Source organism: Dipodomys ordii, unplaced genomic scaffold, assembly GCF_000151885.1.
Source record: "Dipodomys ordii isolate 6190 unplaced genomic scaffold, Dord_2.0 Scaffold49, whole genome shotgun sequence".
NCBI lineage: Eukaryota > Metazoa > Chordata > Mammalia > Rodentia > Heteromyidae > Dipodomys > Dipodomys ordii.
The window spans coordinates 5,433,006-5,447,247 of record NW_012267265.1 but is presented as its reverse complement, the minus strand read 5'-3'; the positions used below and the strand labels follow the sequence as shown (position 1 = coordinate 5,447,247).

General features: G+C 42.5%; 1 protein-coding gene across 1 annotated transcript in view; it reads right to left on the bottom strand.

Moving 5' to 3' along the window:
* Nucleotides 1-14,242, bottom strand: part of Fam47e (family with sequence similarity 47, member E) — a 37,782-nt gene that overhangs the window by 21,485 nt on the left and 2,055 nt on the right. Inside the window, exons 2-3 of the mRNA XM_013020095.1 lie at nucleotides 12,980-13,119; nucleotides 4,158-4,260 (exon numbers count right to left, since the gene is read on the bottom strand). Coding sequence (XP_012875549.1) covers nucleotides 4,158-4,260; nucleotides 12,980-13,119 — 243 coding nt within the window. The remainder of the gene's footprint in view (nucleotides 1-4,157; nucleotides 4,261-12,979; nucleotides 13,120-14,242) is intronic.

Genomic DNA, 14,242 nt, shown 5'->3' with positions numbered 1-14,242 from the left:
CCCCCCGTCATTATCATGGTCTATAATGTTTGTGAATTCTATGAGCTTTGACAATACAACTATTTCTATATCTTCGGGTGATATGTACATTTCTTTCCTTTTACTTAGTGTAAGCCCTTCCCTCTTTCCTTCTCATTCCCTCCCTTGAGTTGCTTAGTTCTTTCCATCAATGTCCAGTGCAGCTGATGGGCCCCTCAGTTGTATATTTCCCCGTTTCCCTTTCTAAAATCGCTACAATCTAGATGCTGAGAGGAGATAAACCCAAAGTGTGGTGATGCCTGATGCCAAAGTCTGTTTACCCTCCATCTAGATAGAAACATACACTCACATTCCTTCCTTCCTTCCTTGCTTGCTTCCTTCTTTCCCTCCCTCCCTCCCTCCTTCCTTCCTCCCTTCTTCTTTCCTTCTTTCTTTTCTTTTTCTTTTCTATATTTTTTTCCAGTCCTGGGGCTTGAACTCAGGGCCTGGGCACTGTCCCTGAGCTGCTTGTGCTCAAGGCTAGTACTCTACCACTTAAGCCACAGTGCCATTTTTGGCTTTTTCTGTGTATGTGGTACTGAGGAATGGAACCTAGGGCTTCATGCATGCTAGCAAGCATTCTACCGCTAAGCCACATTTCTAGGCCACCCTGCCTTTCTTTTGTTTTCTTTCTTTCTTTCCTTTCTTTCTTTTTCTTTCTTTCTTCTTTCTTTCTTTCTTCCCTCCTTCCTTCCTTCCTTCCTTCCTTCCTTTTTTCTTTCTTTCCTTTCTTTCATGTTTGTGTCAGTCCTGGGGCTTGAAGTCAGGGCCTGGGCACTATACTTGATTTTTTTTATTTCTTTCTTTTAAAAAAATTATTTTATTGTTAAGATGCTGAGAGGAGATAAACCCAAAGTGTGGTTACAGTTACAGGAGTAAGGGAATGAGTACATTTCTTGTCGAGCATTCTTACCCCTCTCCCTTATTGTTCTTTCAGTAACCCTTCCCTCCCCGATACCTGATAGTTTTGTTAAAAGATAACACTCTACCACTTGAGCCACACCTCAATTTCCAACTTTTTTAAAAAAGTAGTTTATTGGAGATAAGAGTCTCATAGACTTTCCTGCCTAAGCTCACTTCTAGCTACAATCTTCAGATCTCAGGCTCCTGAGTACTTAGGATTACAGGCATGAGCCACTGGTACCTAGCCTGTTTTCTATAGATTCTACAGATTTCTATAAATGCAGAGAAGCACAAATTCCCCACCTCCTTATTGGTACTTACATTGCTAATGTTTTCACCAAGTTTGTTTCCTTAGCCTAAAATAAATGAATCTGTATATGGTAATGAAAATGACTTTCTCCAACAAAAGTTCCAGGACCCCTAGATAAATGCTCTGGAGAATATCCTGACTAATTGTCACATTTGAAGCCCCAAGCTATCAAGAAGTAGCCAGAACTACTTTGCCAGGGAAAACTGGTTAGGCAAGATTAGGAGGAGGTCACAGGGAGGTTGGAGACTCCATGATGTTATAAAAATCCTAAAAGTGGAACTGTGACTCAAAGTGGTAGAGCACTACCTTTGAGTGAAAGAGCTCAGGGACAGCACCCAGCCTCTTGAGTTCAAGCCCCATGATAAAAAAAAAATGGAGGGGCAAAGGGTAAGCCAGTGCAGCAGTGATACTTACTAGGCACTATGTTTTTTCTTTTTTTTTCTTTTTTTTTGGGGGGGGGGAGGGTCTGGTCATGGGGCCTGAGCTCTTCAGCTCAAGGCTAGTGCTCTTCCACTTGAGCCACGGCGCCACTTCTGGCTTTTTTCTTTTTGCTTATGTGGTGCTGAGGAATCGAACCCAGGGCCTCAGGCATGCAAGCCAAGCACTCTACCACTGAGCCACCTTCCCAGCCCCTAGACACTATGTTGAAAATGACCTATACAACTTGTGGGTGGGGACAGGAGGGGAAAACTGGGAGAGAGCAAGGGAAGGGTGATATTGTTTAAAAAAAAATTCTGACTTATGGAACTATAATTCCTCTGTATATCATCTTCATAGTAACAATATAAATAAATAAATAATAAAAAAAAGACTGGGCACTGGTGGCACCTATAATCTTAGGAGGCTGAGATCTGAGGATCATGGTTCAAAGCCAGCTGGGGCAAGTAAGTCTGTGACACTCTTATCTCCAATTAACCACCACAAAACCGGAAGTGGTGCTGTGGCTCAAGTGGTAGAGTGCTTGTGTTGAGCTGAAGAGCTGAGGAACAGGACCCAGCCCCAGAGTTCAAGCTCCATGACCAACAATAAATCAATTAATTAATTAATAATCAAAAGGAAATAAGGATGTCAAGACTTATATTTCAAATAAATCAATCTTAAAGAACAGGTTTAAAGGTTTCATGACTAGCCTGGTGGCCCTTAGCAAAGAGTTAGCCCACCAGCAAGGGGAGGACAGATCATCTAATATGTCAAAGCTTTCACAAAATCCCTAGACCAAGGAGCTCAGCTGGGCTGTCTTTGTGAGAATTCTGCGTTTATTCCTCTGTCAATAAAACTCAGCTCTTTTGGCTCAGTTAAAACCACAACAATAACAACAACATTGCATGACACCACCGCCAAATGGCCATGTCCAGGACTGCTCTCAGTGATACCTCTAAAGGTATTTTCCAGACTCCCATGAGCCCCATTGAAGGAGGCTATCTTTGTCAGCCATGTGTCGTACGTGAGTGACACATAACCCTCCCCACTTCCTTTGCCAGCTGAAGCTGGTGGGGTAGAGATGGACACACTAAGAGCATCCAATCTATAGTCTAGCAGTCCCCTGTGATATGGCTGAATACTGACAGAATCTCACTCTTTCCACTTAGGGTGAGGAGGAGGGGAGGAAAAGGAGGAGAAGATAGGGGAGGGGAAAGAAGGAAGGAAGGAGAGGGCTGGGGGAAAGAATTGGAAGGCAGGAAGATTTTAGTGACTACGTTTTATGACATTTCTCAGGAAAAGACCTTGAGAAAATGGTCAGCAAGAGCTAGGGACAGTCCTTAAAAATATTTCAACACCTGTATCCACCCCTGTGCCTGAGTCTCCTAATACTTCTGGGTAACTCCATTTTGTCCTTTAAACCAGTGTGAACTCTATTGGGGTCTAAAGTGCAGTCTATTGACTAAAACTGATACACCAATGTGAGGTATACATAAATGTCAGAAGTTCTTTTTTTTTTGGGGGGGGGGTCCAGTCGTAGGCCTGAACTCTGGGCCTGGGCGCTGTCCCTCAGCTCTTCAGCTCAAAGCTACTTCTCTACCACTTGAGCCACAGCGCCACTTCCGGCTCTTTTTTCTGCTTATGTGGTGCTAAGGAATCGAACCCAGGGCCTTATGCATGCAAGGCAAGCTCTCTACCACTGAGCCACCTTCCCAGCCCCTGTCAGAAGTTCTTAAATCAAGGAACAGCATCAGGAACCTAAACATCTAGGAGATTCAGAAACAGGAAAAAGTAACCAAATGGTTTCTTAGAAGTGAGCTGAAGGTGCAGCTAAAGTGGCAGAGCACTGGCAGCTGAGCAAGCTGAGCAAGCTTGAGGCCCTGAGTTCAAACTCTAGTACCAGCAAAAATAGATAATAGATATATAGGTAGGTAGACAGACAGACAGACAGACAGATAGATAGATAGATAATCCGTTTGAAAAAAGGGCAAGGAAAAGATTGGACAACTAAACCAAAAGCATAGCTGCCTAGGTATTTATAGCTAAGTAAACTGATAAACATGAATTGGAGTAGGAAAAAGAAAACATAGTAGTAACATAGAAAATTATACTATAAAGGGATGGAGGTGTGGCTCAAGTGGTAAATCACCATTTTTGGCAAGTACAAGGTCCTGAGTTCAAACCCCACTACTGGCAAAAAGGAAGAAAGAAAGAAAGAAAGAAAATTAAAATATGAAGCAACCATGTTATAAGATACAATCAAATATTCAAACTAGCTTCAAGCTTGCAAACTTTCCAGAAATTTCATCCACTAGAAACATTTCTATTATAAGTGATGGGAGCGACTAATTCTTTCATGACTCTGATGATTCAACTGATTTTATTCATGCACTGTTTTTTTTTTTTAACCACTTTTGAGCCTGACTTTCAATAGCAGGTAGATGTACTGCTAGTAACTTACCAAAGTTGTGGTCCAGTTGCAGAAGTCTCTGACTCCTTTGAGGACGTTTTTGTGAACACGAGGACCGTCTTCATGGACCAAACCCATTTCATGTGGCTTTTCTCTATAAAGCCACTGCCCTGGAAGCAACACGGGAGCCTTGTTGGAACTAAAAGTGATGACAGTACAAAGAATTACAATATGAAACACAATGAACTGAGGTAGATTCCAATCCATACCCTGGAAAAAGGAGATCTTAAAGCAAAGATCTCTAGCAGTCTCTTACAAACCTTTACAAACTGTATTTTAATTTTTCAAAGATTATATTCTGGTTTGGGTACATTGGCACTTATCTCTAAATCTAGTACTTTGGAGGCAGAAAATAGGAGGCTTGAAGATTAAAGCCAGTCCAGGCCAAAGGTTAGCAAAACCCTATCTTAACAAACAAGTCAAGCATGGCAGTCCCCTAATCTCAGTTTCCTCAGCAGCTAGGATTATAAGTGTGAGCTGCTTGCACTTGCTGATTTTAGAAATTTTTTCCCTCTGGACTATAGCAAAAGGTTCCTCATTACTTTTTCTGGATATTTCCTCTGTCTCCACTTCCCAGTCTATTTTCTCCAGTGAGCACAAATTCATTACACTTCACTATATTTAGCCTCCTCAAATAATGACTTTTTAAAAAACTTAGAGCCAGGCACCAAAGTCTCATGTCTGTAATTCTAGCTACTCAGGAGGCTGAGATCTGAGGATCAGAGTTCAAAGCCAATCTAGGCAGGACAGTCTATTAGACTCTTATCTCCTCTAAACTACCAAATAGCCAGAAGTGGAGCTGTGGCTCAAGTGGTAGAGCACTACCTTTGAGCACAAGAATCTCAAGGACAGTACCCAGGCCCTGAGTTCAAGACCTATAACTGGCACACACAGACACACACAGACACACAGACACATAGACACACACACACACACACACACACACACACACACACACACACACACACCTTAGATCAATTTGTCTGCCAGTATAGTCATAAAATTTACCATTTCTTTTTTTATTTGATAAATGTTATTTTATAGATTTAGAGGAAAATATACCATTTCTAAATTCTGAAGCCAGCACAATGGCTCACAACTGTAGTCCAGTATACTTGGAGATAGGATACTGGGGTTTTTAGTCAGAATAAGGAAGCAATGGGAAAAATTTGAGCACAGGAATGACACTATTTAAGTATTTTAGCAAATGACAAGTAGACTTAAAAGAGGAGAGCCGGGGTGGAGGCCATAATCAGTTAGTAAGCTACTAGAATAATCCAGGCAGAAGATGCTGGTATCTTGGAATGGACTAGTAGTAGTAGAGAGGTTAGACCTTAGGCTACAAACACAAAATCATTACAATCTGTGGTCAGATTGTTCTAAGACCAACTGAAAGAATGGAGTTGCTATTTACTGAGCAAGGAAAGACAGAACAAGAAATAGATTTCAAGAAGAAATCAAAGTTCCATTTAGGGTTAGGCATGATGGCTAGTGTCTGTAATCCCAGCTAAACTCAGAGGTGGCAATCAAGAGGATCACAGTTCAAGACATCCTAAATAAAGTTTTGCAAGACTTCAATTCAATCAAGTAAAAGTTGAACATCATGACACATGCCTTTCATATCAACTACATGGGAAGTGTGAATAGGGGGATCACAGTCTAGGCCAGTTCAGGCAAAAAGCAAGTCCCTGTTCCAAAAGTAGCAAATGCAAAAACAGGCAGGAAGGCTGGCCTTAAGTGGTAGAGCATCTGCTTGACAAGCAGGTCCTAAGTTCACACCCCAATACTCCCAAGTTTAGGACTTGTCCAATCTGAGCTGCCGATTCTACACTCAAAGATGAAGGCTGATTCTACACTCAAAGATGAAGGCTGATTTGTCCAAATGTAGGTGGTCCAGTCAAGGTCATTCTGATGTGCATGAATGTACAGACAAGATGGCAGAAACTGAAGCACTGTAAGGCTTTAAAGGCAGAGAACAGAGATCAGAAGGAAGATGAGGAGGCAGGAGGAAAACCAACAAAAATGAATATTTCAGAAGCCAAATGAAGATAGTACTATGAGAAAGAGACATCAATTGTGTTCATGTTGTTAATACATTGCATATGATGCATGAGGGAAACAGCTTTGGTAATGTGGACACCAACAATGACCTTAACCAAGGCCAAGGCCACTGAGAAAGAGTGAGGTTGGGGGGCTGGGAAGGTGGCTCAGTGGTAGAGCGCTTGCCTTGCATGCATGAGGCCCTGGGTTTGTTTCCTCAGCATCACGTAAGCAAAAAAGAAAAAAGCCAAAAGTGGCGCTGTGACTCAAGTGGTAGAGCTCTAAACTTGAGCTGAAGAGCTGAGGGACAGTGCCCAGGCCCAGAGTTCAGGCCCCACGACCGGACCCCCCCCCCAAAAAAAAGAAAGAAAGAAAGAGTGAAGTTGGAAGGACTGACACTTTTAAAAGGGATTTTATCCTAAGGTAAGGAGAGACTATGTGATGGAGAAGAGAGGTATTACCTCATGCTGTAGTAGGCTCATAATGGCTGCCAGAGAGATCAAACGCTAATCCTTGGAACTCTAAGTGTTCCTTTATTTGGAAAGAGTCTTTGCAGGTATGATTTAGTTAAAGCTTTTGAGATGGGGAGATTACCTTGGATTATTTAAGTGGGCCTTCAATGAGGTTCTAAGTGTCCTCATAGGAAAGAGGCAGAGGAAGACCACATAGATGGGGAAAGCAATATGAAGACAGAGGAGACAGTGACATAAAGTTGCTGGGCCTGATGACTGGAGTGCTGTGGCTACAAGCCAAGGAATGTGAGCAGCCATCAGGAGCTCGAGGAGGTGAGTGATTAATTCTCCCCTAGATATTCTGATGGAAAGATGGCTCTGCCAACTCTGATTTCAGCTCAGTGATACTGAGTTCAGCCTTCGGACTTCCAGAGCTGAGACATAATAAAATTTTAAGCCAGCGAGTTTGTGTTGTTTGCACAATAATCAAAGGAGACCAACACAGAAAAAAACTTACCATTACAAAGCATCACCACAGAAACAACCAAGATTCAGAACATAATAAGGGTATATTTCTCGGGCTGGGAAGGTGGCTCAGTGGTAGAGCGCTTTCCTTGCATGCCTGAGGCCCTGGGTTCGATTCCTCAGCACCACATAAGCCAAAAGAAAATAGCCGGAAGTGGCGCTGTGGCTCAAGTGGTAGAGCGCTAGCCTTGAGCTGAAGAGCTGAGGGACAGCGCCCAGGTCCAGAGTTTAAGCCCCATGACCGGATCCAAAAAAAAAAAGGGTATATTTCTCAAACCTTTATGCTAATAAGTTTGAGAATCTAGAAGAAATGGAAGAATTTCTTTTTTTTTATTTTTATTTTTTTTATTTTTTTGGGTCCAGTCGTGGGGCCTGAACTCTGGGCCTAGGCGCTGTCCCTCAGCTCTTCAGCTCAAGGCTAGCGCTCTACCACTTGAGCCACAGTGCCACTTCCGGCTTTTTTCTTTTTGCTTATGTGGTGCTGAGGAATCGAACCCAGGGCCTCGAGCATGCAAGGCAAGCGCTCTACCACTGAGCCACCTTCCCAGCCCCAGAAATGGAAGAATTTCTAGCAAATATTGACATTCCCAAACTAAACCAAGATGATTTAAAACAACTTAACAGACCCATATCAAGCATCGAAATAGAAGCAGCAATAAAAGCACTCCCATCCAGGACTGGATGGATTTACAACTTAATTCTGCAAGACCTTCAAAGCAGAACTCACACCAATACTCCTCCAACTCTTCAATGAAATTGAAAGTGAAAGTTACTACCAAACTCTTTCTATGAAGCCATCATAACCCTCATCCCAAACTAGGCAGGGACTCATCAAAGACAGAGAACTATAGACCCATTTCTTTTTTTTTTGGGGGGTCCGGTCGTGGGGCCTGAACTCTGGGCCTGGGCACTGTCCCTCAGCTCTTCAGCTCAAGGCTAGCGCTCTACCACTTGAGCCACAGCGCCACTTCTGGCTTTTTTCTTTTTGCTTATGTGGTGCTGAGGAATCGAACTCAGGGCCTCAGGCATGCAAGGCAAGCGCTCTACCACTGAGCCACCTTCCCAGCCCTAGACCCATTTCTTTGATGAACATCAATTCAAAACTTCTCAATAAAATTCTGGCCAATTGACTTCAACAATTCAACAAAAAAAAATCATACACTATGATCAAACAGGATTCATCTCAGGGATGCAAAGCTGGTTCAATATATGCAAATCAATGAATATAATTAATCACATCAACAAAAGCAAGATAAGAGCCACATGGTTATCTCAATAGATGCATAAAAAGCATTTGACAAGATCCAACACCACTTTATGATGAAAGCTCTGGAAAAATTAGAAATCCATGGAACATTCCTCAATATAATAAAGGCTGTATATGACAAACCTACAGCCAGCATTATACTTAATGGCAAAAAGCTAAAGCCATTTCCTCTCAATTCAGAAACAAGACAAGGTTGTCCACTCTCTCCACTTCTCTTCAATCTAGTATTAGAATGCCTAGCTACAGCAATAAGTCAAGATGCAACCATAATGGGGATCCAAATAAGGAAAGATGAAGTAAAACTCCCCCTCTTTGCAGATGACATGATCTTGTATTTAAAGAACCACATGGACTCCACTCCCAAGTTACTGGAGCTGATTCGAAACTTTGGCAAAGTAGCAGGGTATAAAATTAACCCTCAAAAACCAATGGCTCTTCTGTGCCAACAAGGAGAAGAGTGCTGCTGAAATCAGGAATGCAACTCCTTTTGTAATAGCCCCACAAAAAAATAAGATATGTAGGAGACAACCAGAGAAGTGAAAGACCTCTATGACAAAAAAATTATTTTTATTTTTATTATTTGGCCAGTCATGGGGCCTGAACTCTGGGCCTGGGTGCTGTCCATCAGCTCTTCAGCTCAAGGCTAGTGCTCTAACACTTGAACCACAGCACCATTTCCAACTTTTCCTATGTGGTACTGAGGAATCAAATCCAGGGTCTCATGCATGCAATGCAAGCGCTCTACTTAGCCACTTAGCCACCTTCCCAGCCCCTATGACGAAAACTTTAAAAGCCTGAAAAAGGAAATTAAAGCAAAACTAAGGAAGTGGAAAAACCTCCCAAACTCCTGGATTGGGAGGATCAACATTGTGAAAATGGCAATACTGCCAAAGGCTATCTGAAAATTCAGTGTGATATCTATCAATATCCCAACCTCATTCCTCAATGAAATAGAAGAAGCAATCTAAAAAATTCATATGGAACAATAAAAGACCCTGAATAGCAAAAAAAATTCTTAACAGAAAGAACAGTGCTGGAGGAATATCAATATCAAATTTCAAACTCTACTACAAAGCCATAGTAATCAAAACAGCTTAGTATGGGCACAAGAACAGACCTGAAGACCAATGGAATAGGACTGAAGACCCAAAAATGAACCTACAGATCCATAGCCACCTAATCTTCAACAAGGAAGCTAAAAAATAGAATGGAAGAAAGACAGCCTCTTCAATAAATGGTGCTGGCAAAATTGGTTAAACACCTGTAGAAAAGTAAAGCTAGATCCTTGGGAAAAAATTATACTGAATGAAGTAAGCCAGACCCAAAGAAACATGGGTCCCATGGTTTCCCTTATTTGCAATAACTAGTATATGTCTAAGGAGAATCTTACCAGACAGGTAGAAAAGGTCAAAAGCTATGCATATATGGCCATATAAAATGGTAGTAAGGGAAATGAACCCAAAGATAGAAACACACAAGATTTTATCTTTGTTGCTGTTTTTAATGGACTTATAATGTACTGTGTGATTTCTTTTTTTTCATTTGTTCTTCCCCCATGGTATAACCACCACGGTTTTCACTGATTTGATTCCGGTGTCCTGCATCTTGTATATACATTTTCCTAATTTGGGGAAGGGAAATAAGAAAATGTTCAAACAAGGATACAGGCTGACTCATTGTAACAATGAGATGTACAAGACACTATGTTCAAAATAAACTCTACAACTTCAGGGGTTAGGGGGTGGGGGAGAAGAAAGGAGGAGTTGGGGAGGGGGGGGAGGAAAGGGATGGCTGGGGAAAAACAAAGGAGGGGGTAACAATGTTCAAGAGAAAATGTACTCATTACCTTATCCATGTAACTATAACCCCTCTGTACAGTATCTTTACAATAAAAATATAATAAAAAAACTTAGCATTACATAAGTACACATTTATGTTGTGACATAATTCATTAATATATGAATACTCTCCTCTTTTAACAGATAACCCATTCATTTGTAACTTCTTGCCTTGGAGATTTTTGTAGGCTTAACCAAAGAAACTGCCAAAGGTGAAAGGAGGATCATATATACATACACATATATAAATATATTAGTACATTACATATCACATATGTATATGTAGATATTTATTACACCACAAATCTCTACATTAAACATTCCTCTCTCTTCCTCACCTAGGTTGGAGGCAACTTGAAAAAAAAAGTATGAACACAAAGCCAAAGTGTCCCTTTTATTTCCTGGTCCTGGAACTTGAGCTCAGGGTCTGGGCTCTGTCCCTGAGCCTCTCTGTGCTCAAGGCTAGCACTCTACCACAGCAACATTTCCAGATTTTTCTGAGTAGTTTATTGGAGATAAGAGTCTCATGCCGAGCGCTGGTGGCTCACGCCTGTAATCCTAGCTACTCAGGAGGCTGAGATCTGAGGATCGCGGTTCAAAGCCAGCCCGGGCAGGAGAGACCGTGAGACTCCTATCTCCAATAAACCACCAGAAAACTGGAAGTAGTGCTGTGGCTCAAGCGGTGGAGCGCTAGCCTTGAGCTGAAGAGCTGAGGGACAGCGCCCAGGCCCAGAGTTCAAGCCCCACGACCAACCAACCAAAAAAAAAAAAAAAAGAGTCTCATGGACTCTCCTGCCCAGGCTGGCTTTGAACTGTGATCCTCAGATCTCAACTTCCTGAGAAGCTAAGATTACAGGTGTGAGCCACCTACACCCAGCCAAAATGTCACTTTTGTCACTAGCAACAGCTATGTTGTAGAGTTGGCTGTAGGTTCAAGACAATTGTTACCTAAAACCCCAACACTATGAACTCTCCTATCCCTCCCCTACAGACTGGACTACAGCAGATACCCTCTAAAGTGGAGGAATAGAGGAACTCATGCGTTACCTGGCCTCTTGCCCTACAATGCAAAAATAAAACTGAAATGAGAAGCTGTTCTGCCCAAATTTACCAGGAAGCACACTGAAAGGGCAGGAATGTCACTACAAAAGAGTTCTGTCTCCTTAGTTCTCACCAAGCACATATAATTTAGTCGTGTGTGTGTGTGTGTGTGTGTGTGTGTGTGTGTGTGTGTGTGTGCTGATACTGAGGCTTGAACTCAGGTCCTCTAGCTCTCATTTGGCCTTTTTGCTCAAGGGTAGCACTCTATTGAACCACAACTCCACTTCTGGCTTTTTGGTGGTTAATTGTATATAAGCCTCACAAATTGTCCTGCCTGGACGGCTTTCAAACAACAATCCTCAGATCTCCAACCTCCTAACTAGCTACGGTTAGAGGTATGAGCACTGGTGCCTGGAAAGCATGGATAATTTAATAGAGTGGATTTTCTTTTAGTTCATCTCCATGTAGACAGATCATGTGACTCATAAAGCTCTGCAGAGCCCTTCCCAAAAAGCTGACCAGAGTCCTGCTCCTATCAACTTTCATTCAGGGTACTACAGTTAAGCTACTTTCTAGCTCACCCCATTCTGCAACACCCCAAAAATTAAATCTATTTATATCCAGCATTTATACTATTTAAATAATATGTGAATTTGAAAACAAGACTGTGCTATAAAACAGAGATGCTTCTACTAAGCACAGGGCTTTGGAAATATCCAGAGAAGGGGACTTTACTGGTGTGCTCTATGCAAGAAAGGTGAACATAAGCTCCAAGCAGTAGACCCTCAAGGCTTTCCAGTTAAAAACTAGCAAGTGAGCCAGGTACTGGTGACTCACTCCTATAATCCTAGCTACTCAGAAGGCTGAGACCTGGCCATGTAGAGATTCAAAGCCAGGGCTGGCAGAGAAGTCCAACAGACTCCATCTCCAAAATAACCAGAAAAACAAAAAACAAAAACTGGAGATGTAGTTCAAGTGGTGGAGTACCAGCCAGGAAAGCAGAAGATCCTGACTTCAAACCCTAGTTCCAGAAAAAGGAAAAACCTTCCAAGTACTTATGCTTTAGGATAAATAAAATTAAATATTTCAATTAAATATGTATCATTTTCTGTATTTCCTTGTATTTTAAAATTTTTTGTGATTATCCAACCAACTACTGCCAACCAACCACTGTTGAATAAATGGGTTTCTCCCATAGATTATTCAAGAGATATTCTATACCAATTTAAGAGATCTTCTGCAGTTTCTTTCCTGCCAAACCAGACTCAGATGAGCACCTAGATTTGCTCTGTTCCAAGATAAATAGAATCCATTTAACAAATAAGTAACATTCAGAACCCCCACTTTTCTTTTTTTCTTTAATATTATTTTGAAGATGAGGAAAAGGAAATTCTATAATGTTCCTACATAATAGCCAGGAGTAAGGCATTAAGAACACTCACAGGCCGGGTGCTGGTGGCTCATGCCTGTCATCCTAGCTACTCAGGAGGCTGAGATCTGAGGATCCTGGTTCAAAGGCAGCCCAGGCAGGAAAGTCTGTGAGACTCATCGCCAATAAACCACTAGAAAACCGGAAGTGGCACTGTGGCTCAAGCAGTAGAGCGCTCGCCTTGAGCTGAAGAGCTGAGGCACAGCACCCAAGTCCAGAGTTCAAGCCCCACAACCGACCAAAAAAAAAAAAAAAAGAACACTCACAGTCCTGGGTCCATTTGGGTAGAATGTTTTAAAAAGAGTTTTGTGGGTTCCTCCATCCTTTCCCTGGCATCCTGACAATAAGCCCAGGTTTCCTGCAGCTTCCTCTCAGGATCAAGCACTTCCAGCACCTTTAATAAGAGCTGCAAACAGAAAACAGCATTAGCAAGAGGAAGAAACTTGGGCTGGAAAAAAGGCACCAGGCTAAAGCAACACGGACCCACTTGCTGCTTTGTTTCCCTGCTGTTTATCAATGTCATTCACCAACTTCCATGCCTCACCCTGTGCTGGGTTCTGGGGAGAAGCTCTGCCCCACTGAACATGAGCTGTCCTGGCTTTGTGCAGAGTTCCTCTAGACAAGTATATATGTAGACAGGCCTACCTGGTCTCCACCCCACTGGGTGAAATGTATCTCCTAGACTTCTGTGGATTCTGACAGTCCACCATCTACCCTTCCTCCTGGGAAGAACATTTCTCCCTCTACCCTCTGGTCTCAATTGACCAAACCTCATCCACAGGCAGGCCAGACCTCACACTCACTGCATGGCTTAGGAATATCTGGGATCATATCAGACCCATGGAAATTAGGCTATGGACTTTCCAGCAAAAGAAGAAGAAAAAGGTGCTCCTTTTCTGCTAGGGTTGCTAAGTGAATAGCACTTACTATATGTCAACACCATTTAAAAAAAAAGGCCCAGGGCTGGGGAGGTGGTTCAATAGTAGAGTGCTTGCCTTGCGTGCATGAGGCCCTGGGTTCAATTCCTCAGCACCACCTAGCAGAAAAAGCCAGAAGTGGCGCTGTGGCTCAAGTGGTAGAGCACTAGCCTTGAGCTGAAGAGCTGAGGGACAGCGCCCAGACTTCAGGCCACAACTGGAAAAAAAAAAAAAAAAAGGCCCCAAACCAGGTGCTGGTGGATCATACCCGTGGACTGAGAGCTGAGAATTATATTCAGAGTTAGCCTGGGCAAACAAATCTGAGAGATTCTTATCTCTAATTAAACAGCAAAAAGGGAAGGTGTGGCTCAAGGGTTAGAGTACCAGCCTTGGGTGACAAAGCCCCGTGAGAATAAAAGGCTCTGAGTTCAAACCCTAGCACTAGCACGCATGCGCGCGCACACACACACACACACACACACACACACACACACACACCACACACACACACACCACACATACACACCACACACACACCACACACCACACACACACATACACACATCACACACACCACACACACACACCACACACACACACACCACACATACA